The 27,618-nt window shown below is 49.4% G+C and overlaps 1 protein-coding gene across 2 annotated transcripts in view; it reads left to right on the top strand.

Moving 5' to 3' along the window:
* The window catches only part of PBX1 (PBX homeobox 1), a 129,776-nt gene that overhangs the window by 97,569 nt on the left and 4,589 nt on the right, over positions 1–27,618 (top strand). The window contains exons 3-8 of one of the 2 annotated variants that reach the window (XM_032117199.1): positions 4,527–4,771; positions 7,513–7,703; positions 8,669–8,804; positions 11,769–11,928; positions 19,478–19,590; positions 21,098–21,187. In XM_032117199.1, coding sequence (XP_031973090.1) covers positions 4,527–4,771; positions 7,513–7,703; positions 8,669–8,804; positions 11,769–11,928; positions 19,478–19,590; positions 21,098–21,187 — 935 coding nt within the window. The remainder of the gene's footprint in view (positions 1–4,526; positions 4,772–7,512; positions 7,704–8,668; positions 8,805–11,768; positions 11,929–19,477; positions 19,591–21,097; positions 21,188–27,618) is intronic. The other variant, XM_032117200.1, reaches the window with a different exon arrangement.

The following is a 27,618-nucleotide window of genomic DNA, read 5'->3' on the forward strand; positions in this document are numbered from 1 at the left end:
CATCCAGAAGCAGCCAAGCTTGGGCGGGAGGGCAAGCGCTCCTCCTGAACTCATTAAAACCACCCAGCAGGTTTCTTTGTTAGGGTGGGTTTGTTTAAATGCCCAGCCACTGGTTCCAGCGCTTGGCTGGTAGTGTCAGCAAATGGGGCTGCAGAGGAACTGCCAGCTCATGTCATCAGAGGGGATCTTAACCAGGCAGTCACAGAAATTCCACAGGACCGCACTTTTGACTGCTGAAGTCAGCAGAGAAAGAGCTGCGCTGGCTCTGGGGGACCCATTCCTTCATTGGCACAACCTGGGTTGGCGTCGTGTCTTACCGCCACACCCTGTATCCTCTTGTGAGGGGGTATATCCCATGCTGGGAGTCTGGCTTGGACAGCCCCCTGCTTCCCACATCTCCTCAGCTTGAGGACACTGACCACGGTAGGATAAATTGCCCTTTCTAGAAGAAAGATGGAGCTTGAAGGTCCTTTGCTGTTGTCACTGCTGAGCCACAGTCTCCTGCTAAGCTTCTGCCATCACCCCCAGCATGCCTGATTGCCTTCGTGGTGTAGTTCTGTCTGTGTTGCCTGCACACCTCTAGTTTGGAGGAAAGAGTTGCTAAGTGGAAGTATTTTGGCATGGCCTTGGAGAAGAGTTATGACTGTGTACTCAGCCCCTATGCTTTTCCGATTCTTTTGGAAAAATGCTTGCAGGAAAATGGAGTAAATAAGGTGGGGATGGTGGTGTGGAACACCAGAGGAGTCTGGTACCCTCCTTTGTGGATTTCTTAGGAATCTTCACAGCCCCAGGCCATCCCTAGAATGGTGTCTGTTCCAAAGGTGTCTGGCAAGGGCGCTTTCTCCTGCCCTGTGCCCCCCACACTGGATATACCTCAGATTTCATGACCTGAGGGGACACCAGGCACAGGTGCCAAGGTGTGGGGACATGTGGGGTGCACATCTCACATGAGCATGGAGCTGGCTGCTTTGCAGGTGCTCCTTGGAGACGTTAGTGGGAAGCATCTTGGAGCATCTGGAAGCTTTGGTGGCTCAATGCACTTTCCATCCTGTGTCCCTGAATCGCAGGGCAAGCAGGCAAGGAGCTGAGGAGCTGTTTTTGGCTTTGTCTTCTCACCTGCTTCTCTGAGGTCAGTACTGGCACCACTTCCCATGTCCTGCACTGCAGCCGCACCACTGAGCCAGCCCAGGCCTGGGATGTGTCCATGTCGTCTGAACCCTGTGGCTGTGATCCCTTCCTCAGGAGGGAGAAGAAGCAAGTATGCGAGCTGGGAGGCATTTTCCAGCTGCTGGAATGGGTCTCTGTGACCCTGGTGGCAACTAGGACTGGACTGCAGGCTGGTGGCTCCATGATCCCAGCTGCCGCCACTGCTGCCATCGGAGATGGTGAGACCCTGTGATAGCTGCACGTGTCGGAGCCGCTCCGTGACCAGCTGGGCGGTACAAGCGGAGACAGGGCACGTGCCTTGACTTTGCTTTTAAAATGAACCCGTATGTAGATAATGGTTTTAAAAAAATCTTTTTTGTTTTGTTTTGTTTTTTGGCATGTGTATGTATTTACATACAAAAACGTGTTTTGGTCAGCAGGGGACCAAGGCGAGGGCTGAGCACCATCTAGTGGCAGGCGCCACGGCTCCAGAGGCTGCCGAGCCAGCAGGAAAGCAGCCAAGGACAGAAAGTCTTGCGGGAATTTTCCTCCCCCCGGCTGCCAGTCGCTATCTTTCTTTTTCTTCTTCCTTTTTCTCCCATCTTTAATCAAGAGCAGCAAATGGGGGGTCCTGGGGATGCCTGGATGCCTACATGCCTGTAGCCCCTTGGACCACTGAGGATCATTTTGCTTCGTTTATTCTGTTCTAATTTGGTGGGAGAGCAGGGTTCTTTTGCCATCGGCTGCCCAGGCACTACACGTTGGGTGCTGTCTGTTCCAGCTCATCCCAAACCCCCCAGCCAGCAGAGCCTCGTCCCATCACGGGGCAGTTTGGAGGGTCGGAGCTGCCGAGGAGCCCAACATCCCAGGCATGCTGGCAGGAGGTGTGTTGGAGCTGGGTCCAGCACTGGGAAGATAAAAAAGGAGCTTTGAAATAATCATTCTGTCTTCTCCTCAGCTGAGCACAACCTTTCAGGGATAAATCAGCAGCATCAGTCCTTCTTAGACACATTGGCCTTTCCATTTATTTACTCCCATGCCTTATTCTGAGTGAACAGCCAAGCCCAGGCTTGCTCTGCACAGTCCCTGGCTGGGCAGTGGGAGACACATCCCTCCATCAGATGCTGGGAATGCACCCACCCAGCGGGTGCTGGTCTGTGCGTGTGGCAGAGGAATAAAGCTCCCGGGAATATACAGCACTTTTCATCAGGAAGCAGTTCTCTAAACATAAACTAATTAATCACTCGTGCTTACCTGTCAGGTCAATGATTCCTGAGATTTTTAATCTAAAAATATTTCCCTTTTGAAATCCAGATGTGCCTGTTTTGGCAACTCTGCTTTTGATTTGTTTATTTGAGGTGTTTTTTAATATATTTTTTTTTAACCTGTGTTGCTTTCCTTTTGTATTTGGGCTTTTGATGTGCTTTATTTGACTGATTTTTTTTTTTTTTTTTTTTTGTACTGGAAGAATAGAAATTTATTCTCTTTATTTTCATGGCAAGTCTCTCTCCCTGCTGCAGCCTATCAACTTTCCTCTTCTCTTTTTAAGGAATTTGGCTACTTTTGCCTCATATTTCAGTTTATGGACCATAGACCCCAAACCAATTTTGTGATGAAATCTGTCCTCCCCCCTTGTATCTATTTACCGTGGCTGGGTGCCACGGGAAGCCTCCTGTGGTGGGAGACAATGCTGGTCCTATCTCCTGAGGGCTCAGCTTCAAATTTGGCACTCTGCCCTCATTCCTCCATATATAAATGATCCTCCCTAGTGTGGAATTACTTATTGTTAGTTCCAGTTTTACTGGTTTTGGGCTTTTTTCTGCCCACCTTCCCACCTTCGTTGACGGTGCATATTTTCATCACAAAATTATCAATAAATGCATGAATGAATAAATGATCCAAATGTATGAATAAAATAAAATGAATGAATTAAATGTCCTGAAAATAGTAATTTCAGTAGGTTTTGAGGCTTTTTAAAAAAGCTCTTTTTAGTCTTAACCGAACCTCTCAACAGGGTCTTTTACTTCATTTTTATACTGATAATAGCTGTATCTTTAACTTACTGCTGAGTGGGGAAGACCATACTTGCTGGTTGCTGGGATTTTTTAGCTGCTCTGATTTTATTTCTTGTTGCAAACTGATCTTCCACTGCTTTTTTATTTTAAGTGACAGGAATAATCACTTGCTCTTGTTTGTGCTGCGGATTGGGGTGGGGGTCAAATTCATCTCAGATGTCAGTGGGGACAACTTTATCAAAATCCACGTAGCATTTCCCAGCTCTGGATGTGCAAGGAGCATGTGCCCAGAGCTCCTGTACCAAATGAGATGGGGAAATACAACTGTTTTCCCTTAGGAAATGCCTTTTTTATTCACTCATCAAGGATTTATTTTATGTCATTTATTATGCAGCTGCGCGTGTGTGCATGTGGAAGTTTGACGTTATCGGTCCATGTTTGAACACAGACCGTGGCGGGAGCACATAGGGCACCTCCATTTTTCACGCATGGGACATCCCAAGCAGTTGGGATGCTCCCATGTTGTTTTTCCAGGAAAGCCCTCACAGGAGAACTTCTACTTGGAGTGGTTATTTAAGCAGGGAGCACAAAGATGGGAGAAAGATTCTCTTTTTGAAAAATCACTCTGGGAGGATTAATTTATTGTTGCTCCTTTTCTCAGCATGGTTTAGACATCAGTGGAACGACTGGATTCTTAAAGAAAAGGCATTTTTTCCAATAATAAAATTTATTTTATACATTTTTTTGCATGTGTTCCCAGTGTGTGGCTTAAAGCATGGACTTCAAGCCCTCTCCCTTGTCCGTATTTCAAGATGTGGAAACCAAGGCACAGTTGCCCTGGGCTCTGTGTGTCTTTCTCTGCCATCTGGGGTTGATGTAAATGACATGTTGGGTGACATGAGAGGACCCCTGAGCAAGATGAGATCAGGGCTAGAGACTTCCAACTTCCCATCTCGTGCTTGAGTTGGGATATGGTCCCTATCGCTTCTGGCAGCAAGAATGGGTACATTTATTGGGATTTTTTCGTTGCTGCTGCTAGGAGTTTTGCTGCTTGTCTGAGCAGAAAGTGTGGCTTTCTGGGTTAGTTGTGTGGTGAGCTCGCTGCCAGTTCTGCCGTACTTCTGTCCTGTGGGAAGGAGGGGAAGAGGTAGGGAGAGGAGCAGGGAGCTGGAGTGCCCCTGGAAGCCAAGTAACTGCGCTTGGTGATGAGTCCTTGGAGCATCAGGATGCAGACTGCCTGTTGGGGGACCTGTTGGGAAGGAAGAAAACCCCTGCTGATGGGGTCAGTCCAACTTGGGATGAGCTTCCCTGAGTTAAGCCCTGGTTGTGACTCAGGCTTTCCTCTGCCCATTGTGTCTCCTGCAGTGCTGAGCATCCGGGGGGCGCAGGAGGAGGAGCCCACGGACCCCCAGCTGATGAGGTTAGACAACATGCTGCTGGCCGAAGGGGTGGCAGGCCCCGAAAAAGGAGGGGGCTCGGCCGCTGCTGCTGCCGCCGCTGCCGCATCCGGAGGAGCTGGCTCCGACAACTCAGTGGAGCACTCTGACTACAGAGCCAAACTCTCCCAGATCCGACAGATCTACCACACGGAGCTGGAGAAGTACGAGCAGGTAACAGGCTCCTTTGTGGCAGAGGGGCGGTGCTCGTGGTGTGGTGGGAGCAGCAGCCAGAGGGGGAGAGCTGCCACTCCGTGTGGCATGGTGGCGTGGATCTGCACAGCCTGGATCACTGCTGACATCTGTTGTTAGGAGTGTGTGGGCAAATGCGACTGGGTATTGGAGCGATAACATGGTCTTTTAGGGTTGAGAGGGTTGAGGGTTTATGCTGGGATGTGACGTGAGAATAGGCTCAGCATGAGTTGCCCCTTGGATTTTCACTTTCCACTCCTTCCTTGATATCTTGCCCAAAATTGGCCCTATGAAGGAGGAGGCCTCTCTGATGTGCTGGCCTCAGTGATGATAGCTTTCCAAGCAAGACTTGAATCAAAATCTTCCTTGAATGTATTTTCTGCTTGAAAAGCTCTTTTTCCAGGAAAAAAAAAAATCTTTTTCCTTGCAGTAAATTGCTCTTAAAAGAGAAAAACTACTTGGGTCATAAACACAGCTGTTGGTAACACTGACAATTCCTTGAAGAGCTTTGCAGGTCAACACTCAAAACCAGTTCCTTTCAAGTGCTTCCAGATGTTTTGCAGACCTCTCTTGGCCACCGTGCACCTTGTGCTTGTGGTTTCTACCCCAAGGTTAGGGTTTATGGATGTGAGCAAGAAAGCATCACCTCCTTGGGTGCAGGACAGGCTCCACTGCCAGGGGCCAGGCACGCTTTCAGGTCTCTGGTTTAGAGCCAGTAAAAGCCTCGATTTTACCTGGCTAACTGGATGTGTGGTGCGGCTGGGGGATGTCTCACCTCCATAGCCACACTGGCCAAGCAGAGGGAAGGGAGCCCCTGGGTTCAGGCTGGAGTCAGGGTGGCCAGGCAGGGCTCTGGAGTTGGAGCAGCCAAACACAGTAATGCCATGAAAGGCCTTTTGGCAGAGCCTTAGAGGAGGCAGGGAGCAGGCAGAGGGCTGATTGGAAGGATGACTTTTGATGGCTCTCCTCAGCCCTTGCTGTCACTCCCTGGAGGCAGGGAGGAGCCTCAGCCATCTCACATGGATGGAAGTGGAGAGCACTTCAGGGCTCTTTCAGGCCCCAGGCTGAATAGGGGTAGAGAGACCTCATGTCCTCTGCTACCCAAGTCCAAGGAGAGACCCTTGGCACAGACAGGGACAGGCTTCAGGGAAGGACCTTCTGGTTCTTCCTCTCCTTAGGCAGGAGTTTTGTTTGTTCGATGTTCTGATTCTGTTTTTGCTTTGTTTTACTCCCCAAAGAGACACCAGGTGAGAGAAGCCTTTTAACCAGGGCCAGAGCGTGAGATGGGTCACATCTTTCCTTTTCACAACCCACTGACAGAGTTTGGCTTTGCCACTGAGTTGCTTTGCAAGCGGCTGTGCTGGTCCACATCTCTGGTACCATTACCCACAGTCCTGCAAGACCAGGGCTCAGGGTTTTTCCACCTCCATCCCACTCTCTCCAATCCTACTTTTGGGAGCTCAGCTTCTCAGTCTGGCTGCTGCTGGGTCAGCACAGCACTCAGTGGTGATTTTGCCTTTAATGCTCTTTATTTCATGCCAAGAGGAGATGATCTGAAATTTCTGGGGTGTCTGGGAGCAAAGAGATATCCAGTTGAAGGCTCTCATAGCTGGCACTCGCCCTGGGAAATGGGAGTCAGCAGCTGGAGCTGGGGATAGGCAGCTGGTGGGGTTCTGCTGGCCTTGGGGATGTCTCCTTGTTGGGTCTGAGCTATGGTGGGAATTCAGCTTGGAAGGGTGGGGTAAGACATAGCAAGTCATGCCCATGTCACCAGTCCACAAATCCAGTGTTTCTTTCCCCTGCCAGCCCCTTTTCCCCATCATGGGGTGGGAACTTGGGATGTTGTCCCCAGAGCAGCCACCCACATCCCAGGAGCATCAAAGGCTTCTTCAGCCATCACTGTCCAAGTGCTGCTCTCAACCTGGTTTTTGGGGCTTGCTTCTGGGAGTCAGAGGATCCCGTCATGCCAATGAGGTGCTCATGGGGATGAAGGAGAGGGCAGTGAAGTGGCCTTCAGCTGGCCTCAAAATCCCTTCCTTGTCCCCTGGCTCCTCTTGCTGAACTGTCCTCACAGCACAGCATGGGGACAGCAGGAGCAGCTAGACAGTGCTGTGCCAGCAGCAAACTAATTGGGATTGTTACCTGCTTGCCCTTATTTGTCAGGGCTCCTGCCTCATTCAGGCTTTAATTATTACCGTTATTTACTTCTTACCTGGTGTGCCAAGAGCATGGAGCAGGGCCGTGTCTCTTGGAGAGCTGCTCCTGTGAAGCACAAGGGGCTGGGGCTCTGCAGGACACATGGTCAGGCTGTAAGGGAAGGGGCGGTGGGTCAAAAGGTTCATGGTCCTCTTCAGATAAATCTATAGCTCCTCCAGTTCCAATCAGAAAAACAGCGGCTGGGACTTCTTCATGCTTTACATGAATCGTAGGGCTTCACTTGCCCCAGCTCCATCCATGATCCCCCTGGGAGCAAAGAAATTGGCTCCTGCCTTTCCCAGCATGTTTGTTGGGAGTCTCTCATGCCCAGTGCTTGGCAGATCAGAGAAATTTCTCTCTCCCCTGAGCACCGGCACATTCTTGCTCTGAGGCTGCTCTGAAAAGCCCCAGCCAGTGAGGCCTCCACTCACATCTCCTTCCATAGCCACGCTGCCTCTGTCCTGTCCTTGACACCATCGAATGACCTTCCCATCCTGGGGTTTCTTTTGCTTTTCTTGCCATCCCAGGCGTGCAATGAGTTCACCACCCACGTGATGAACCTGCTGCGCGAGCAGAGCCGGACCCGGCCCATCTCGCCCAAGGAGATCGAGCGGATGGTGAGCATCATCCACCGCAAGTTCAGCTCCATCCAGATGCAGCTGAAGCAGAGCACGTGTGAAGCTGTCATGATCCTGCGCTCGCGATTTCTGGACGCGCGGTGAGTCTGTCCCACCAAACCTTTCTGCCCACCCACCATGCAGTATTGTTTGGGTCTGGGAGGTTTGTTGGTTCTGGAGTAAATTGAGGGCCAGCTGAAGGGCCACGTGTCTCAGTCTTGAGCCGGAGGGTTTTTTTGACTTCCTTATCCCTCAGTTGTCTGTGGCTCAGCAGGGGAGGGGACTGCAATTCAAGCCATCCAGCCTCTGTCTCAGGGAGGCTCCCAACTGTACCTTGAGAATTGCACGTCCTGGTTTTGCTGTGGCAGAAGGAAATTCTGTGGCATATTGCAGCAAACCTCTGTGGTGAAAACCTTCATCCCTGCACTTCAGTTAGGGATGAAGGTTTATCCTCCAGGCCATCCTGTCCCCCCTAGATTCCCATTCTTTTCCCACTGTTTTTATTGTCCCAGATCTTCAATTTGCTGTAAAATTATTTCATTTCCCAAGCTGGTTAGGTGCAGACTGCGGCTTGGGCTGTAGCTTGCAATGGGGAGGAGAGGCAGCTACACCAGGGGTACAAGGAAAGAAATGGCAGACAGGTAATAATAATAATGCCTAGGTGTAAATGGAACAGAATTCCCCAGGGATATATCCAGCTCTGCTTCCTCAGCATGGGGCTTTGCAGAGTAGCACTGATGTCTTTGACCACGACAGCCAGGTGTCAGGAGTCACCTTCCCAGGTGGCGGAGCTGGATGCCAGTTTGCAGACTCTTCTGTGAGCTGGAGGATACGTGATAAATTTGAGATGGAGACTTGCTTTCTTTGGACGGTGCTGAAAAAGTAGTCACCAGCAAGGGCCAGATAAGAAGCTTCCTGGCCATGAGTCTTGCACTCCATGCTCAGAGAAGCAGAGGGGGGAGGGAGGAAAGTGGAAAATTTAAGAGTATCTAAAATTGCATTCCATTTCTGGATCTCTGGTGCTCATTTCCTTTCCTTTTATTTCCCATTCTTCCTTCATGTGAAGGCGGAAGAGACGAAACTTCAACAAGCAAGCCACGGAAATCCTGAATGAGTATTTCTATTCCCATCTCAGCAACCCTTACCCCAGTGAGGAAGCCAAAGAAGAGCTAGCCAAGAAGTGTGGCATCACAGTCTCACAGGTGAGAGAGCTCAAACCCTGTACTAGTGGGAAACTTCAGCATGGTGAAGTGTATTCCAGACCTCAGACAAGTCAGCCATGTCCAGTGTTGAGCATTTAATTATTGAATCAGTTTAGTGCAAGTTAGTGAGAGTGGATGGGAGTGCAGATGGCACTTGCAGATTGAAGTCAGGGGTGGAAAAAGAAAGTCTGAGAGAGGATTTAGGAGGTATGAAGACTCCATGGAGCGATGACTGTGTTTGCAGCCAAGGTGTTGACAACACAGAAATGATGTGGCAGCACCCAGAGAGGCAAAGTCTCCTCAAGGAGTTAGTGCTGGCCTGGCCTGCAAGAAGAGCATGTTTGATCTGAAAGTCCATTCTTCAAGGGATTAAAAGCAGTAGGAAGAGTTGTGCAGGTTTTGCTTGATAAGACAGAATGGACAAGTCCTGGTGGGAAGGGTGTGGGTGTAACTGTTACAGTTTGTGCTCAGTGAGGGTGGGATTTCTCAGGGTCGTTTCTCTCAGTCATTACCCTTGTGCTGCTAGAACTTGACATCTCCCTGACTTGCATATCCCTCAAAACGTGGTGGTCAGTAAAGACAAAAAGAATTATTTCCATATGTTCAAGGAAGCCACATAGCTCTTGGAGTTTGTAGCTTTGACCTGGGAGCTGCTGTGTTTTGTGAGGAGCGCAGTCAGCCCTTGAAATGTTCAGCCATACATTGCTCAGGCCTGCCCTTCTTTATTTCCTTTCTTTTTGGAGCAAGCTGTGTGATTGAGAGCAAATCCATGTGGTTTCTGGTAGGCTTGTCCTCACATGAGCTTAGTGGTCCCTCTAGGCTCTCAAGGCATTCCCTGTCTTAGGCTGCTTCCCAGCCCCAGGCACATGCCGGCTCGTCACTGCAGGCAGGAGTAGCATCTGGTGTCCTTGTGGGAGCGTGTCTGCCTTCAGCAGGAGCAGCAGCATCCAAGGGTAGGTGTCGTCACCATGTTGAGTGCCTGCTGAGTGACTCCGATTGCCTCCCCTGGGCTGGAAGACCCAAATGTTGCTTCTTCCCAGACTTACCTACAAGAGGCACCACATACTGGTTTAAGTAAAGCTCCAGCTGTCCTGATGCTTCCCCTCTCACTTCTAATTCATCTGTCCACACTTACAACTTCTCCCTCGCAAAGACAAAATGCCCAGGAGAAATGCTGCACTTAGGATGTGTTTTTGACCGTGCTGTATCAAGGCTGCTTTGTGCCTGTCTCCAGGATCTGCCTCCCTTCTTCATCCAAATAAGGTAGAAATAAACACATCCAGGTCTGGTTTTGCTGAGACTAAGTGGGAACATGGGTCACATGAATATGTGCAAGTCATGAGCAGAGTTGATATGAACTCAGAGTCTGACCAGATTAGGCAGGTTATTCACAAATTCTAAAATGCAGATGGGTTGTGGTGGCTGTATATTCCAACCTCCTGCCCTATGGTGCTCAGAGTTCACCCAGGATTTGAAGCCAGAAAAGGAGTCATAGGGAGATAGATATCCATGTGGAAAGATCATGAAGAAGCACATTGTCATTAGTGAGAAAGCTGGACCAAGAGGTGGAATGGCGCTCCTTGCCAACAGCACCAGCTCCTGGTGCTATCAAAATGTTTGCTTCCAGATCTGGGTTGGGTGCTGATCTGAGTCTCTGCAGGTTGTATTTTCTTCTTCCTGCTCTGCAGGATTGGAGCTCAGTAGCCATTAAATTGGTGGATTCCACTTCTGTGTGGAAACTGCTGAATACTCTTAATAGCACTGCAGATAGAAAGCATCACAGGAATAAAAGCTTACAGGTTTCAGTTATCAACACCCAAGCCCAAGCAATTTCCCTAAGATAAGGAAAATATTGTGGGCTCAAAGGATGAACATCCATCGTTGTTTTCTGTGTCTTTGGTGTTTGCTCAGTTTATTTGAAAGAGGGAGCACTGATGTACTTGCTCACCAGCAAGCAAAGGGAGAATGTCCTTGGAATCTCACTAAAGGGGTTGGTATTGCTAGCTCAAGATTGCATCTCCGAGAAATTCTAGGAGTGTTGGAGCTTTTCTGGAGAGTTGCAGCATCCTCCTTATTTGCCTTATTGTCCCTTTATCCTGATAAGCTCTCTCAAACAAAGTCAGTAGTGGCTGGAAGTTGTCTTCTGCTCAGAGACATTATCCTGATTCTCTGTGTTCAAGTGTTGATGAAGAAGAAGCTGAGAGTTGCTTCCCAAGCTGTAGGGTTGAGTCTTTCCCATGTCTTCTCTGAAACAGTTCAGTGTGAGACAGTGCCCACAAGTGAACAAGAATATCATCAGCATGTCTCTGGGCAAACACAGTGGAAACATCTCCCACTCCTTCCCAAGGTACACCCTTCTTTCCTAGGACCAAAGTTAGGTTTTAGGACAAGTCCTGTGCTCCCTCTCCATCCTTCCCCTGAAGTTCCTGGTTCATGCAGTGGCTCATACTAAACTTGGCATAGCCAAGCTCAGCCAGACGAAGAGCATCCACTTCTGGCTTTATGCCCTGATTCCCCTCAGATGGATCAAAAGAGAGCTTCAGTGATACTGTCAGCCAGTCAGTTCTCTGTTCTCCCTCAAAGCCATGCTGGTAATCAGGGCATCCGTCCCATCAAAGGGATACTGTGGAGGAGGCAAACAAAAATGACACACACCTATTCTCAAATTGTGCAATTTCGTGGCCATTTGACTTTGTCATGTTTTTTTGAATCCATCTTAGATTTTTTGTGGAGTGGGTCTAGTGGTTCTTGTGGAGCATCCCATCTGTAGCAGAACCAGATACATCCACACAAACACAGTGCTCCTAAGGGGGTCCCATAACTTTTCCTGGGCTTGGTATGGCACACATGGGAGGGGAATAAGAATCTGCACTGCTTAACCTGAACTAATCCACCTTCTTCACCCAGGTGCACTTGGCAGAGCTGAAACCTTAACATCCTTGTCTTCTCTTGAACTCACTCTAGGTATCAAACTGGTTTGGAAATAAGAGAATCCGGTACAAGAAGAACATAGGTAAATTTCAAGAGGAAGCCAATATTTATGCTGCCAAAACGGCTGTCACGGCTACCAATGTGTCAGCCCATGGAAGCCAGGCTAACTCACCCTCAACTCCCAATTCAGCTGGTTAGTTTTTATTTTTCTTTTATTTTGGGTTGTTAGTGTTCGGTTTTTGTTCATTCTCCCCTCTCCCTCTAATCTCTCTCTTGTTTTCTCCTTTTGGTTATTTCAGCTTTTATTCTCTGGGTCTTATTTGCTTCCTTTTGTGGTCTTAAAAAAATAAAAAAGGGAAATGGGGTTGGTTTGGGGGGTTGTTTTGTGCGGGTTACTTTATTTTCTTTGCTTTTTTCCCCCCATTTTCTCTTTTTTTTCCTCTTCCCCTTCCCTGTTCTGTTTTTGTTGGAAAAAAGGATGTGATCAGAACTTGTGACTGGTGGTGCTATGCTGGGGGTTATGTGCATGGATGGTAAACACAAAACCAGAAAAATGATCTAAAAACCGTTGCTGGGATTGCTTGCACTTTGGGGGGAGAAAAAAAGTAATAGAAAAGTTGTCGTGTAATGATTTTATTTCACTGGGGCTGAAAGCGTGAGTGATCCTAATGGATAAACCCCAGCATTTCTGAGATGTCCTAGCTCATGCCATTTTGGGGGTTGTTTTGGGTAAATTTTTATCCTTTGATTTTCTTTCTGTTGTGGTTATCTCTTTGATTGCTTACATGACAGTGTCTGGATCACCTGCAAAAGTGTGCTCTGTGTGAATTTCATTTTCTCTTTGTCTCAGTGCAATCCAGAGAGATTCATGGGTCGTTCCCTTTCCCCCTTTCCTTCCCATTTGCCGTGGTTTCCATTTGTTTGTTTTGAAAGTCAAAGGCACAGAGCACTTGGCCCGGATTTCAACTCCTCTGCTAGAGGACGATGCTTAGTTCATGCATGGTGTCCGCCCCAAGATTGGCTGACCCGAACATGATCAGGGGCTGCAGATTCAAGAGCAATGGAAAATTGGGATTTGTTTACAAGGAGGGGAAAAAAACTAGCTTCATGGGTGCCATGTACTTCATTATCCATGCAAATATCTGTGTGCCTGTTTTCTTTTTAGGGGTGGGAGGGAGAGTGGGAATGTGCCACTCTTGAGCCACTGAGCTGCGTGTCTGCTCACAGTGCCCTTTCCTGGGGATGTGATGCTTGGTGGTATCAGATAGACTGCTAAGAGGCAGGAGGGAAGCAAAGAGGAGGGAGGGGGGCAGCAGCATGTTAAGCAGACCATGCAGATGCCAGTTGCTGTCACGACATGCTTCTGTAGTGAGCACAACCCTGCCTCTGCAAGCATCAGAGAAATCACACTCCAGAAACACCCCTGGCTCTGGAGGATTTGAGTGGAAGTTGGAGAGGCGGGGGTCAGACAAAGGGAAGCAGTGACATGTCTCTGGCTGGTGTCCCAAATCAGTCCCCCACCAAAAAAGCAAATGCAGTCTGCTACCCACAAGCTAATGTGTAAGTGGGAGTTGATCACTCTGTGCTGGGGAGCTCTTCCACACGTTGGACTCCCGTGGATGGCTTGGACAGGGCAAGTGGTAGAAGGCTTATTCAGTTGGGCAGTGAAGTCCCTATACACAGCCCCTTAATTTCCAAGGGATGTGGTACTTGCTAATGGTCTGCCCCCAGAGCCAGTGAGCACAGAGATGTTGCAGGTCAGAAGGACTGCTGGGACAATCTCTCCCACCTCCCATCTTGCCCAGGGCTGTCTGCTCTGGCTCGGGTGCTCTGAGGGCTTAGGTGGATGCAGCAGAGCTCTGCAGAGACAGTTTGCTGGAGTTTTGTTTGATTCTTTTTGGTTTGGGGATTTTTGTTCCCCTTCCATTTTCTCAACTGCTGAAGTTTTAACTGCAGTTTCAAAAATGTCTTTCTTTCCAAAGAGTTCACACAAAATACCTGGTGACATGAGGCCTCCTGATGTTGACATCCCCTGTAGAAAAGGCTGGAGGGAATTCTGCTGGAGAGGCCAGAATTGTGTATGTTGAGGGAGAGGCCTGCTGCCTGTGATGCTGTCCTACAACCCACATCAGCTTGGACCAGAGACATAGCTTTCCTTCTTTTTCTTCAGCTGGAGGCAGATCCAAAGGTCTGGAATAGCAAGAGAGCAGCTTCAAATTGCCTGAGTGGGTTTGGATCTGGGCTGCACATAGGAGAATAAGCGTTTCCTCAGTGCCTGACTGGTTAAAGAATGCTCCAGAGCAAGGCTGTTTCCTCGACTTCCCCACAGGCAGTAACACGGTTCTTTTAGAGATCAATTGGCCAGTGCCCGGCAGTAAACAGCTGAGATAATCCCTAGATAACACTGCGCTTTCAAGAAAGGACAAACAGTCCTTTTATTAACAGGGAAAACTTGAGCTCCTGGGTCCTCTTTGTGGCTTGGTTGTCTGCAGTCTGGAGTCATTGACCTCTTTTCACGTGCCTGAAGTGTCAGCAGTGCTAAAGCAGTGTGAGGGGAGCTCGAAGGCCACCGAGATCTTTCTTCTGCTTAGAAATAAAGTGTTCCTAACCTGGCCCAGATCCCACACCCTGCCTGTAATGCTGCGACAGTGGCAGAGCAGTGGGGAGGCCCTGGTTGCTCTGGGTCAGCTTGCACAGATAGTGGGGTTTGGGTGTCCTTGTAGGTCCTCTCCTGAGAAGACAGCTGGAATTGTGTGAGATTTTTATCTCCTGACAGTTGAACCACACAGATGTAACAGCTCAGTCAAGCATCCCTGCATTGTCACATTTTGGGACAAAGACACGTCCTGAGGACATCTGGAGTCATGTGATCTCCCGTGCTTCAGGTTGTCCTGTAGGTCCTAGCAGCTAGAAGCACACCTGTACATGCTCATGCTAGGTCTGAAATACCTGTCTGAGAAAGATTTGGACAGTGGTGTCCAGGACCGTGAGCCATCAGATGTGCTGAATTCTCCAGGGAAGAGCATGGAAGTGGATGAAGAGGTGAAGAACTAAGATGGCCAATGCCTCTTCTTTTACACCATGGACTTCTTTCTGTTCCGAGATCATTGGCTGAGACTTTGGTGAGGAATTAGCCTGAACAAAGATAGGATTTTCTGGGAATTTGTAGGACCTTCTGATTTAAATGCATTATAGGGCATGTGGAAAGAAAGTAAGCAGAGGACAGGTCATGAGAAAGAAATGACCAGCAGTCTAGTCTCTGGAGGACCATGATGTTGGAAGAGGAGGTGGAACTGGATGCAGTGGTACCTGGGACAGGAGCTAAATTCATTTCTGCTGTGGCTATGCAGGCCCATCTGTTCTCATTGATGCCCATGTTACTGGAGATTGGTGAATGGCTACAGTCAGTCAAAGAGATTGGCCACACATTGACAAGGGCAAGGATTGCATCTGTCTGACCATCTGGCACGTTCAGAGCAGGGTCCCCCATCCTCAGTCACCCAGGCCTGAATGTCAAACACCTTTTCATCCGGAATACGCACAGTTGGGCTTTATCAGCCAGATGTTCAAATAAGCTGAGATGTCTGGCTCATTTGGGCTAACAACTCCCCATCCTCACTTTGATTGTCTAGATAATCTCGGCACAAAAACCACATGGCAAATGAAACTATTTTATGTGGGCGGACCCTTTTGCCAGCCAGAGTCCTCAAGGGCCACACACAGGTGATGGCATCCAGTGAAATCTTAAATGTGGAACAGCCAAAATTGTCCTGAGCTGGTTTTTTTCTCCTGGTCATCCTTTTGTTCTGTAAAAATCTTCTTGTGAAGCTGCTGTCTGGAAATGTACTTCATCAGGCACAAGTATCTTCTCTGCCTTCCTCCATTTGTGTCCAGAACACATTACTGGAGAGGATTCTGCTTCAGCAGAGACTGTTCTGGTTGTGGCTTCACTGTCCTGAGTGTTGTTTGGCAAGTGAAAAAGAACCAATGTCCTCCTGGATCAGCCCTGGCTTTTAGACCTGCTTTGTGGCTTTGTCCAGCTGAGGAGCAGCATGGTCCGTCACCACATTCTTCCCTCATTTTTGGCCATGGTAGAGACGCCACAGAAAGTCACAGGAGGCATAAATCCTGTGCTCTCAATGCATGTATGTGATTGCTTTTGACTTCAACTAGGAATCTTGTAGACATGACCAAAGTCACTTCAGATGTTCAGTGTTCTGGATCTCTCTTGTTGGTAGTAGGTGGTATGAGGCAGCAGATGAGGATGGCTTGATTTCAGCTTCAATGAACACCATTACCTTGTTTGTTTATTCTTTGTACCATTTCAATTGTCAGATACTTTAGAGAAAAGTACTTATTAGAGGTTCTGTAAAATGGAAGGTGGAAGAATTGTCAGAACACAGAAGACATCAGAGAAGCTGGAGAAGCAGCTCTCTGAAGAGCTGGAAAAGTGGTGCAAGAAATACCAGGAGTCAAGTTTGTGAAGATTTTTGAATTGGAGGCAAAATTGAAATGGGCTTTGCTCATCAGAGGTGTTAGGGGTAGAAGAAATCTTTTAGGGGGCATTGTTTTGATACAGGCTTTTACCCAGGGCAGGATTTGACATAGCCTGCTCAGACATTTCCAGCACTCTTTCTGAAGCTGGTGCTGACCTAATAGAAACTCAGCACCAAGGAACAGGGGGGATAGGTCTTGGGTTTGAAAAGATGTCTGGATGCCGAAGATGAACCACTCTTCCACACTGCTACAAGTCATGAGTTTTCTGGTACATTTTTTTGTCTACACACAATAATTCCAGGGACTTCCATGCCAAGATCAGAGCCCTTTCCTCTTGGGTTCACAAGCTCAAAAGATGAGCTTCTCTCATTCATAACCTCTCAGTTCCTGAGGGGCCCCAGACCAAATTACAATCACCAAAGGCCAGTGGTGCATTCAGGAAAAGAGCGTTTCAGAGGGACAGATTAGATTTACAATGGAGCCTCCTCTAGTGGAAAGATTCGTCTTGTATTCCTGGATCTTACCTCTGTGGAGGACATCTATCTGAGTCTTAATTTTCAGGGCTCTTCACATTACTGCCCCCGCTCCCAGCTGGGTGCACACCAGCCCCTCTTAGCCGTGTCTCTGAGACTTTGGGCCATTGTAATTTTCAGGCATGGTGAGTGCGCAGACAGCCGAGCGCTGAAGCAGCAGCGCGGTGGTGCAGAGGGCTCTGCAATTACGGCTCTGATCCAAATGCATCCGTACATGCGGGGCCATTGGTATGCGCATATTTATCTCTGCATTCACATCAGCACCAAGACATATTTACCATTTAGATATGCACATATATTGTAAAAATACCCCTTGCCAATAGCAGTGTATATCTTGTAAGTGACATTTCCAGCGCTCTTCATGATTTCCAAGACACTGTCGCTCTTCAGAACTAGAGTTTGTGGCTGTTTGTTTATTTTTATTTCCTCCCTTCCAGTCTCAATTTTATGGCCAGGTTTGTTAAGTTTCAATAAAATATCAGTTAAGTTTATGGCATTTTTATTTGTTATTGTTGTTATAATTTTCTTTTGGTAGGGGAAGGTGGGATGAAATGTTGCTCAGCTGGCGGCAGAGTGATAGCAGTGCCATGCCAGGTGCTTAGAGATTCCAGAGTCCTCTTTCCAGCTCTGCCACTGATTATTTGTTTGATCTCAAAGATTTCTGCTCACCTCAAAAGAAGAGGAGAATATTCTCTGCTTCTTATGAGCAGTAGCTGCAGAGTCTTTTGATTCTCAGCCACTGTGGGAGTACAAAGCTCTGTTACTACCCTGTGCTTTTATTAAGGTGGTCAAAGCAATCACTAAGAAAATGGGGTCGGAAGCATCTTTGTGTGTGTGAAACGTGCCTATCTTCACACTTAAAGTTGAGCACTATCAGGGTGGGCTGTCCCCAGTCTGCCAGCTCGTTTCTCTAGGTTTCTTGCCTTTAAAATAGCGAGTAACCTGAGAGGTTGGGAAGTGACAGGAGCCCTTTGCCAGCCGAGCAGAGGAGGTGATGGTTACAGCTGCCTCCTGACTAGTCCCGGTTATCTTACGCAGCACTGTGGGGATTACTCTCCAGAACAGGTTGGGCAGGTTGACAGTGAGCACGGACAATGAGCTATTCCTGGCTTCGCTCTTTTCAGGCACCAGTGGGAGGGTCCTGATCCAAGACTCACTGTGCTCAGGATGAGTCTTTCTCTTGTATCTAGTAGCGATGTTTCTGCTTTCCTTTGATTCTGAGAATTGCCAGCACCTGACAGAAGAGCCGGTCACTAAGAGAGCAGCAGAGAACATAGTGAACATGAGGTCTCCAGCATAGACCTCCCACCTGCTCCCTGACCTTTGTCAGAAGTCACTTCCTTCAGAGGAACCTTCCTGGTCCACCTCCAGGGCACAGCTGGGATCTGTCCAGCATTTCTTCCCTCTCCGGCAAAGGGAGGGGGATTGCCAGGCATTTCTCAGAGCATACGCATGAGCCATAGTTGGGCAATTCCACCAGGACTGTGGTTGCCAGTCTTCCAAGCTGGAAATGACAGTGTAGATGATGAGAGTATATTTGGGACTGGAGCCGAAAGCGTAGCTGACCTGGGCCCCTGAAGTCTCTCCTTTCCAAGGCTAACGTCATGTATAACTAAACCTTGCACGTTGAGCTGTCTCACACTTAACGCGCTGATCTGCACGATAAATTCTGAAATAATCCCATAAAACCTTTTTATTTATTTTTAACCCCCTTGCTGCCTTCCCTGCCTTCCAGTTACATGATGGGTTTGTTTCTTCCATTAAATGGTTCAGGTGCTCAGATATCTCAAAACTGGAAGCATAAAACTATTTCTGCAAAGGCGGGATTTTTTTTTTTCTTTTCATTTTTTATCCTGATCCCACCCAGTTGTCTTCACCGTTACAATTTTTTTAGTGTAACATTGACGACTGGTGCATGCAGTGGGGAATTTGCTTAGCAAGCTTGTTCTTCTGGGGCAGCTGGCCTGGGAGGGCTGCGACACCCTTGTGTTCTCTCACGGGCCATCACAATGAAGGACTTTTGCCAGCGTGATGGGCACTGGGAGTCTAACCCAGGTGCCTTCACATTTTTGTGAGCCTTTGCTCCTGGTGCTCTGCAGTTCTCACCAGTGACGGGTTCCTGATGTCCTGAAGGCAAACCCCATGCACTGCTCCCTCGCAGAGCCTCCCTGTGGGTCAGCCAAAGCTCCAGCCGTGGGGCTGGATGGGATCTGGAGGTTTCACCCTGCAGGGAGCAGCACGGGCTAGAATTACCCACCGTGTTCTGAGCTTCTCAGCGTGGGCTTGGTTCGCCTGCTGCAAAGGCTTCTGCTCTCAGTAGTGGGCCTTGTCTGGGTAATCCTGATCTCCAGTGCAGTCTGCTGGGTGCACACCTCCAACAGCCAAGATCCTTCAGAGCTGCCTGAAGGATTCTGATGCTGTCCAAGTCCTCCAGGCTGTGTTTTGTTTGTCTCAGTCAAAAGCATGAAGAATCCTTCCTCCAGCTGAGGAGCTGTTGAAGAATGTCCTTGGCATTGAGCTGTAACATGTGGCTTTGAATAACCTCAAGAGTGCATCCTTTTTTTTTGCTTGCTCTGTTCTTCATACTACTAACCTGACTGTGTGTTTTGTTTTTGTGGTTGCTTTGCATGTTGTTCCTTCCTCTTGGCTGAGAGTCATGGGGTGGATCTTTTTCCTTTCTGTGATTCAGGTGCCTCACTCTTTCCTTTCCAGGTTCTTCCAGTTCTTTTAACATGTCAAACTCTGGAGATTTGTTCATGAGCGTGCAGTCTCTCAATGGGGATTCTTACCAAGGGGCCCAGGTTGGAGCCAACGTGCAGTCACAGGTAGGGACCCATCCGATGTACTGCCAGTGAATGCATTAGTGTTGGAGGAGCCTTTGATTGTATTGGCACTTCTCCCTCCCGTCTGAAAAGAGCAAATCTCAACCAGCACAAATGAACCAACCAACACTTTAAAAAGGCAAAGCAAACTGAAAAACCAACCAACCAAAAAAAGCAACAGGCACAACTACCAAAAAAAACCAAACAAAAAAAATCAACCAAAAAACAATCCAAAAGAAACCAAAACCAAACACCCAACCAAACCAACAACCATGGTCTTGAGGAGACTTGCCCACACTTTGTGAATGCATTTGGCTCTGGCTTGATAGTCGTACTTAGGAGGAGAGAAGGTGTAGGAGAATAGACACAAAGTCAAACAAAAGCAGCTCAGGTTTAGGTTCTGCTTGCTTTATTTTTCCAAGGGAAGGGGCCAGATGTTTGGACTGGTGTCTCGTTTTACAAGACTTCCACTTACTCCTTTGATGCCAAACCAGGTGTCTGCTGAAAGGCAGTAAATGTTCAAATACATAGATAAATTTTTAATTATTTTTTATAAGTAAAAGCCACCCTTCACCATCTCCCCACCTCCCCAAAGCACAGGCACTCACACCACCCCTGTACATACCAGGAGGAGAGAGCCAAGGGAGCTTTGAGCAGCATTGCTGAAACATAAACCCATGCTTGGGGCAAAAAGGAAGAATTTAAAATAGGAGCTCACTCAGATCTCCCACCTCCCATCCAATGTCCAGATGTGCCATGGGTCCCCTCTCTGGCATCTAAGGCTCTGTTCTGTGCTGAGAGACAACAGCCGCTCTGACACTTCTGCATTGGGCAAGGAGAGTTCTCTAAAGCCAAGGCTGCTCCCCCGTGGGGCTGGACATGGAGTACTCATCATCCGTGGGCAGTGAGATGTGCTCACCATATGCGCCACTGCTGGGGCTGGGCTGGGGGAATGAGGGAGAGGAACAGGGGACCCAGAGGAGAGCTGCTTGTACCTTTGCCATGGTAGGTATATTTCCTTTCTGGGCCCTCCACAGTGAAGGTTCTTGGCCGACTCCAAAGATGTCCTTCCACTGCTGTGAGCAGTGCTTGGGGTCAAGGGTGGAAGAGGGTAGGGGTGGGAAGGTGGGTGCTTGAGCACAATGGTGGACATGGCTGCAACGATGTGCTCCAGGAGATGCCACCCCATACCTGTCACACTGTTCTCCCTCCCCACTCTTCTTGTCAAAGGACATGGGACCAAGGAGAGTGTGACAAGGCTGCTGGGGCAGGCAGGGGATGGTGAGGGAGGCAGGAGAGGTCCTCTGGCTCATGTCTCTCCACAAGACCAACTGCAGCTCTCTTTTACGCCTCTTTGAATATCTACCTTTATTTTTATTATGGTGATGATCACGATTATTGTTACTACTGTTCGTTTGCTTTTATCTTAGCGAAGATGCATGGAAGCGGCTTTGGCCACTAACCTTTCATTCCCTCTAATTTGTGTTTTTGTTGTCATTGGTCTGTTTAGGTGGATACCCTTCGCCATGTTATCAGCCAGACAGGAGGATACAGTGACGGACTCGCGGCAAGTCAGATGTATAGTCCGCAGGGCATCAGTGTAAGAAAAAAAAAATAGGCTTGGGTTCTGGTTTTTGTTTTTTTTTTTATTTTTGTTCTCTCACTACCAATTATTTCAAAGCCATAGGGCTCAGAACGCCAGTTAGTAGGACTTGTCTTTGCCTTTACGGTCGCCTAGTTTATTCCTTCTGTATTGGTCACGCCAACGGCGGAAGTTTGCCCACAAAAAAAGTGGCGCCAGGGCAGGCTGTGTGCAGGCAGCTGGCGTCTCAGACTGTCACAGCCCATCAGCGTTCGCCCAGCACCTGCGGCCACACGCGCTCAGCCGAGAGGAGCTGCTAAACAGGTGACACCTCATGTAACCACAGTGGGGAATGTCACTGCGAACGCCCCAGCCCAGAGATGGTTCCACACAGAGGCCAGTGGCACCATCCTGGAGCGACCAGCTAAAAATAACCCATCCCTGGCTGGCATCTGAGAACGTGGCAGCAATGGGGTTGGCAGCGATAGCAATTACAAATAAAAGGAGGGAAAAAACCCACAAAGCCAGCCAGTGTCAACCCAAGAAAACCTCGCCCAAGCGGGCTGGGGGAGGATGCGAGGGGGAGGGCAATCTCTGGAGCATCTTCTCCTTGTTCTTGGGTGCGCTGGCGGGTTCTGACTAGCATGAAAATTCATAGCGACAAGCTGTGTCGCACAGGGGGAAATCGATCAGACACACACAAGGAGAACCCAGTGTGGATTCGGGACAGCAATCCAACTTCATTTCTCAGATCAATCGTCCACCATCTCAGCGACGGTGACAGCAAGCTGAGAGAGGAGGGCAGCCTGGAAAAGGAGGCTGTGAGTGCTGAGTGGGTGGTGGCAGTGGTGTCCGGAGTGGCACAGAGGAGGAGGCAGCTGCCCTGGACATAGCTGGCTGCCACAGGATGCTGATGGTTGAGATAGGGTGGTTTTGAACTAGTCAGGGAGGTGATGATCCTCTGGGTGGGATGGTGGTCCTGCAGGTGAGACCCCAGTATGGTGCACCATCCAGTCCCATCACCCTCCACTCTCCTGCACCATTTGTCACCTGATGTGTGACCATCTTGCAGGATGGCCACCACCAGCGTGTGGAGAGGGTGCAGGAAGAGGGGTGCCCTGGGACGGGGGGCTCTGAACCCCTCCTGCGGGTGCCAGGGCTTAGTGGGCGGCTTGACGTCAGGAGGCAGAGGCAGGGAGGATTTCTGAAGTAATGTAATTGAACATGTGCAGATAATTATGTCTCATTACATAAGCCCCTTGCAAAAACGGCACTTGGAAATGCCACATGAAAGAGCCTATCGTTCCACATTAATTTCTCTGTGCGCTGAATTTATTCCCTTTCTGGCTTTTTAATACTTGGAGAGTAAATGAATCGCAGGCTGATCATGATAAGAGATGATACTTTTGTATAAATTAAAATACCCCCAAGGAAAGAGGCTGAGCTGATTACAGTTGCAGTTGGCTTGGAAAATAACAGTGGGCTGGGTTAAGCCAAAATTTGGGGGGGAGGGTTGCTGCCGGGGATTATGAGGCAGGGAGGGGGTGATGGGGGAGACGAGAAGGAGGAGAGAGTGAAAACGCAAAAGCTGAATAGGACACGGAGAGCTGAGTTGGTGTTTCTGGCTGTGGTTCTCTGTGGGAGAACCAGTGTTCCCATGAGTAGCAATGAGAACTGGTGAACTGAGAGTGGCAGGGGCTCAACAGGACACCTCTGTGCTTCCTAAACGGGGACCCGGCATGTTTGTCATCTGATGTCTTCTCAGGCTGGTTTTCAGGCAGGGCAGAAGCCCAAACTGACCCGTATTGGATGTTGTCAAGAGGGGGGCAGGTTGGCAAAGGGACTGCACTGTGTGAGTGACTCCTCAATTCCCCATAAAGCTGTGTTAGGCATGGGGAATGAGGCAGGGAGTCCAGAGCTGAGCAGGTAGGAAGCACCTTCTGGATTGCCTCTTTGTCCCCAAATACTTTGTTTCCCCTATATCCCAGTTAGTGTGCTCCAGCCTGATTGTCACTTAATGTCTTCCCATCCAGTGAGGTCCCTTGATGGATCCCAGTTTGTCCACCTTCAAGTGTGGCTGTCCTTTAGGAAGCATTGGTCCTGGGTTCCTCAGTGCAGACAGGGTGGCTGTCTCTCAACAGACAGGGCTTCCCTGCCTTTTCGTGAACCCTTTAATGCCAAGGAGGGGCAGTGGAATGCAGAGCAAAGCTGATTGTGACACAGAAAGCTGCCGTCCCCGCATCACCCGAGCATCCCCGTGAGCTGCTGGAAGGAGATGAGCCGAAACCTAGTCAAGAGCCCTGTCACAATGATGTCTGCGCAGGACTGAGGTTAAGTCATCCCTGGAGCCCGTCAGCACCAGGAAGTCAGCAGCAGGTTGCCCAGCTCCGCTGCTAGAAAGCTTGGCAGGGGAGACAACGCTCAGGGTTTGCCTTCCTTGATGGAGGGTGAGTTTTTAAATGCATGTAAGTCGTGACAGCTGAGAAGAGGGATCTACCCAAAGCCCAGTTCCCTGCATGTCTCTGCTGCTCTGGCTGACAGGCTGCTCTGCAGGGCGGGATGGGCTGGAGTTGGTTCTGCATCATTAGCAGGATAATGGGCAGTGTCCCAGCCATCGCCAGCCCTGTGACCCACAGACAGAGGGAGACAGAGCTGAGACAGAGGGAGAACAGAGCCTTCTCTTCCATAGGTGGGGACAGTGCCAGTCCCAGCATGGGATGGGGACACTGACAGTGGAGGGGTGGTGGAGACAGGAGCTGTCTTGAGGATACCCAGCCTTGGGTCACACTGAGAAGAAGCAGGGACCTGCCCTCCTTTCAGGAGGTTTGGGGCCTGAGCCACCCTTTTGGCAAACTGTGGGGCTGTAGGGTTTTGCACCATGAAGTGAGAGTTGTTAAGTGTCTGGGCTGTCTGGACAGTGTTTGTTCATGGGGGTCCACATGTGTACTCAGGAGGTCTCTGAGACCAGGGGTTTCAAAGCATTTAGGAAAGCTCAGGTTCTGATGGGTTCCAACAGAAGCTGGATCTTTATTGCCACAGTCCTCTGGAGGGTTCCACCCTATAACATCACCTTTGCTGCCAGTGCCTATGGCTGTAAATCCACAAAGTGTTCTACTTTCCCCACATGCTAGTGAATGAGTGAACTATAGTTACCTTAAAGCCCTTTCAGAAATTTGGTTTTGGACTTAATTTAACTTACAGATAATTTAAAAGTCTAAAATGAGGAGCTGTTCTTAAAGTTCATCAGACAGTGAAGTTCTTGAGTTAACACTACTGCTGTGCAGACCTGTGCCTGTTCACAGAGCAGTGTGTTTGTGACCTGGATGGTAGTGGCCAGTGGCTCGGTGTGATGGGAAGTTTTGGATCCACTCTTGCCAACAAAGATTGGTACATGAAGAAGCTGAGAGCTCCTTACTTGATCCGAGATCTTTCGTTCTAAAAATTTGAGCCTTGGGAAGAAAGTGGTTGCTCTGTTCCTCAGCCAGCTGCGGTTCACCATCATGGTCAAGCTTTGGTTCATGGTCATGGCCACCAGCTGGGGTATAGAAGTTGGTCTGGCAGGGCTTTAGTGCACAAGCTCCATCCATAAGGGATGCCTTGGTGTGTTCTGATGGCCAGGGATGCCTGGCCATGATCCTTGGGAAGGGATGTCCAGACAAGGCTGGAGTCTCTGGTGGATGATAAGACCTTCAATGCATATTGTAAGGAGGCCCTGATAGAAGCTCTTAAAAGCTCAGAGGTCTGAAAAGGCTTTGAGGCTGCTCTGTCAGACTGGCTGGTAACTGGTGGGTTTGGAGGTTGACCTGACACCCTGTGCCGTTGTTGATGGGACAAGGATTTGGTCACAGGAGGTGGGATGCTGGGACAGCCTCCGTGCTAAGCAGAAGGCTCCTTTAAAAATTGGCTGAAAGTCATCTCCCAGCCCCATGTAGGAGGCCCAGGCAGGGAGCCAGCCAGACTTGCTGGAGGTGACAAAAAAGCTGAGACCTGTGGAAATGGGCACCAAAACAAGTTGCTTCAGCAATCATTTGCTGGGGCTTCAGACTTGGACAGTCACCAAGGCTTTGCCTGTGCTTTGACACCAGAAGGTGACATCTGAAGAAGTCACCGCTATGTGCAGGGGCTCTGCAAGGAGCAGCAGCCTCCTCAAAAGACTCCCTTGTCCTTGAGGGAGATCCCAACTGATTTACTACAGTCAAATCCCAAGGGATCTCTCTGATTGGAAGAGGTAGAGCCATCCGGGTGGAATTGGATGAATCCCACATGTGGCTTGATCCGTGCAGCAATGGAGTGAACTCCAGGGTGAGTGGGGATGGTGCCTGCATTCCCTCTGCCTGGGGAAGGATCTGGCCTCCTCATGGAGGGCTTTTCTATACCAAAGGATGGTGTTGAGATGTCACAGCCAACCTTGGGTCCTCCTTTCCATCACTTGACCCACAACTTACAGCCTTCCCAGGCTGGGTTGGCCTCTCCCCAACATTCTCTTGACTTCCCACTGGATGTCACCAAGGTTGTGTTTAGCCACACAAACTCCTGAAGCACAGGAAGGCTCATTCCCAGTCTACAGTACCTTCCAAGGATTTTGGGGAGCAGGGTGCTGAACGTGCAGCCACTGCTCAATTGCTCCTTCCAGCCGTGGCTGGCAGGCAAAAGCCTCGCTAAAAATAGTTGAGTACAATAGGGCCGGAGCCCTGCTCCACACAGCCCCCACCACTCTCCCCCCTCCTGCTTGCCATAACGACCCTGCAAACACTAAATGGCATCTGAGTGCATTAAGCAGCAAACTGTCCAGTGACATAGCAATTACGGCTCTGAAATAGATTTGGTGCGTCACGGAAGATAAGGGTTTTGAAAGTTTCTGTTGTGATTATAGCTTGTAACTCCAACAAATAACAGGCTTGGTAATAAGAGGCTGCCAGCACAGCTATTGTGGTTCTCTCTCACTGATGGCACGTAAATTGCTATTAATGTCCTAAGTGTACTTGAATATGCCAGTCTCAGGGCGGCGGAGTTGGCTCTGTGTCTCTCTTTACGCGGCCTGTCATTGTTGGGCTGATTATCTACAGTAATTGCTGCCTCTTGCAGCAGTCCAAGACGTGTAAGGGTGGATATTGCATCTCGGGTAGTGCAGGGATGGTGGGTCAGGGCCTGGGTGTGGGTGGGAGCTGGTGGGGGCAGTGGGCATGGGGTAAACGGGGCTGGTTAATGCTTGTGCATAGTCTGGTTTCACACTTGCACGCAAGGTGAAGTGGAGTTTGCTAACCTGTGAGCAAGCTCAGGTCATGATTCCTGCTTTCCTTGCTGTTGCCTGAACCGTGCACATATGGAAGAGCACACAAGCCCAGGAAGGGGTGTGCACACCTCTTGTCTTTTTTGCTTTGTGCATGCCTGCTGTGAGGTGGTCTGCCTCCTCAAACAAGGGTTTTTGTGGCTCACCTGTGATCAGCTCTTTGCTCCCATCTCAGCAGCCTCTCAGGGAGGCAGGAGCTGGGCAGCAGCACCTCAGGGTGGGGAATTTTCCTACCCTCACCCCTTTGGGGTGTGCAGGGTCCCAGCTGGCAGGGCCAGCGTTGGATGATGCAGCAGGCAGGGGAACAGCCAGAGTGGGAAAAGCAGCCTGGGCATGTCTAAAGCGGGACAGCAACTGCTGCCAACTGGAGCTTGGGCAGTGGTTGGGAAGGATTAATTAGCTAAGCACTGAATCAATGTCAGAGCAGGCAGAGGAGGTTGGGTGTGACATCTGCTCCTCTCCAAAGGGGATGGCAGCCACGGAGGAGCAGCTTCTGTGCGCTGCTGGCTCCTGCCTGCGGCAGCCAGGGCCCTCAGGTAGCTCAGCTCTGGAGTGCCTGGAGAATTTGGCTCTGCATCTGTTTTTAGGAGAAGAAACATGTCGTCTACCATGCTTTGCTGCATGAGCCCTCAGATGGGATATAATGGTGGCACCTCTGTTGCGCTGTGGCTTGGCTTCCCTTGATGAGGTGGAGATGTGGAGCTTTTCTGGGGGGCACAGCTCAGCAGTTCCACGGGACCTGTTGCTTGTTCTGCGTGTTCACAGCACTTGGGTTCAGATAACATTCAGGCTGGTGGTTCTGGAGTGAGGTGTTTGCTATTTTCTTTCTTCCATATGAGGAAGGGTCATAATCAGGGGTTAAAAACCCCCAAATGACCAGAGCTTGGGGTTCTGGAGAAACATGGTTTTTTAAGGGATGGACTTTGTGTGAGCACTTGCAGTTTATCAAAATCTGTTTTCAACAGGAATGTTTCTGCCCTGTCCCACTGATGGAGCCCTGTGGTCTGGGGTGGGATGGGGGAGTCAGAGGGGACATCTTTGCCTCCTACACTGGTCCCATCTGAGGGAGAAGCTGGGGGCAGGGGGTCTGAGGTGAATGGGTGCTTTGTGTAGGGCTGTTTGTGCCCACTGGGTGACTGATGTGTCTGTGTGTCGCTTC

Source organism: Corvus moneduloides, chromosome 9 (genome assembly GCF_009650955.1).
Source record: "Corvus moneduloides isolate bCorMon1 chromosome 9, bCorMon1.pri, whole genome shotgun sequence".
NCBI lineage: Eukaryota > Metazoa > Chordata > Aves > Passeriformes > Corvidae > Corvus > Corvus moneduloides.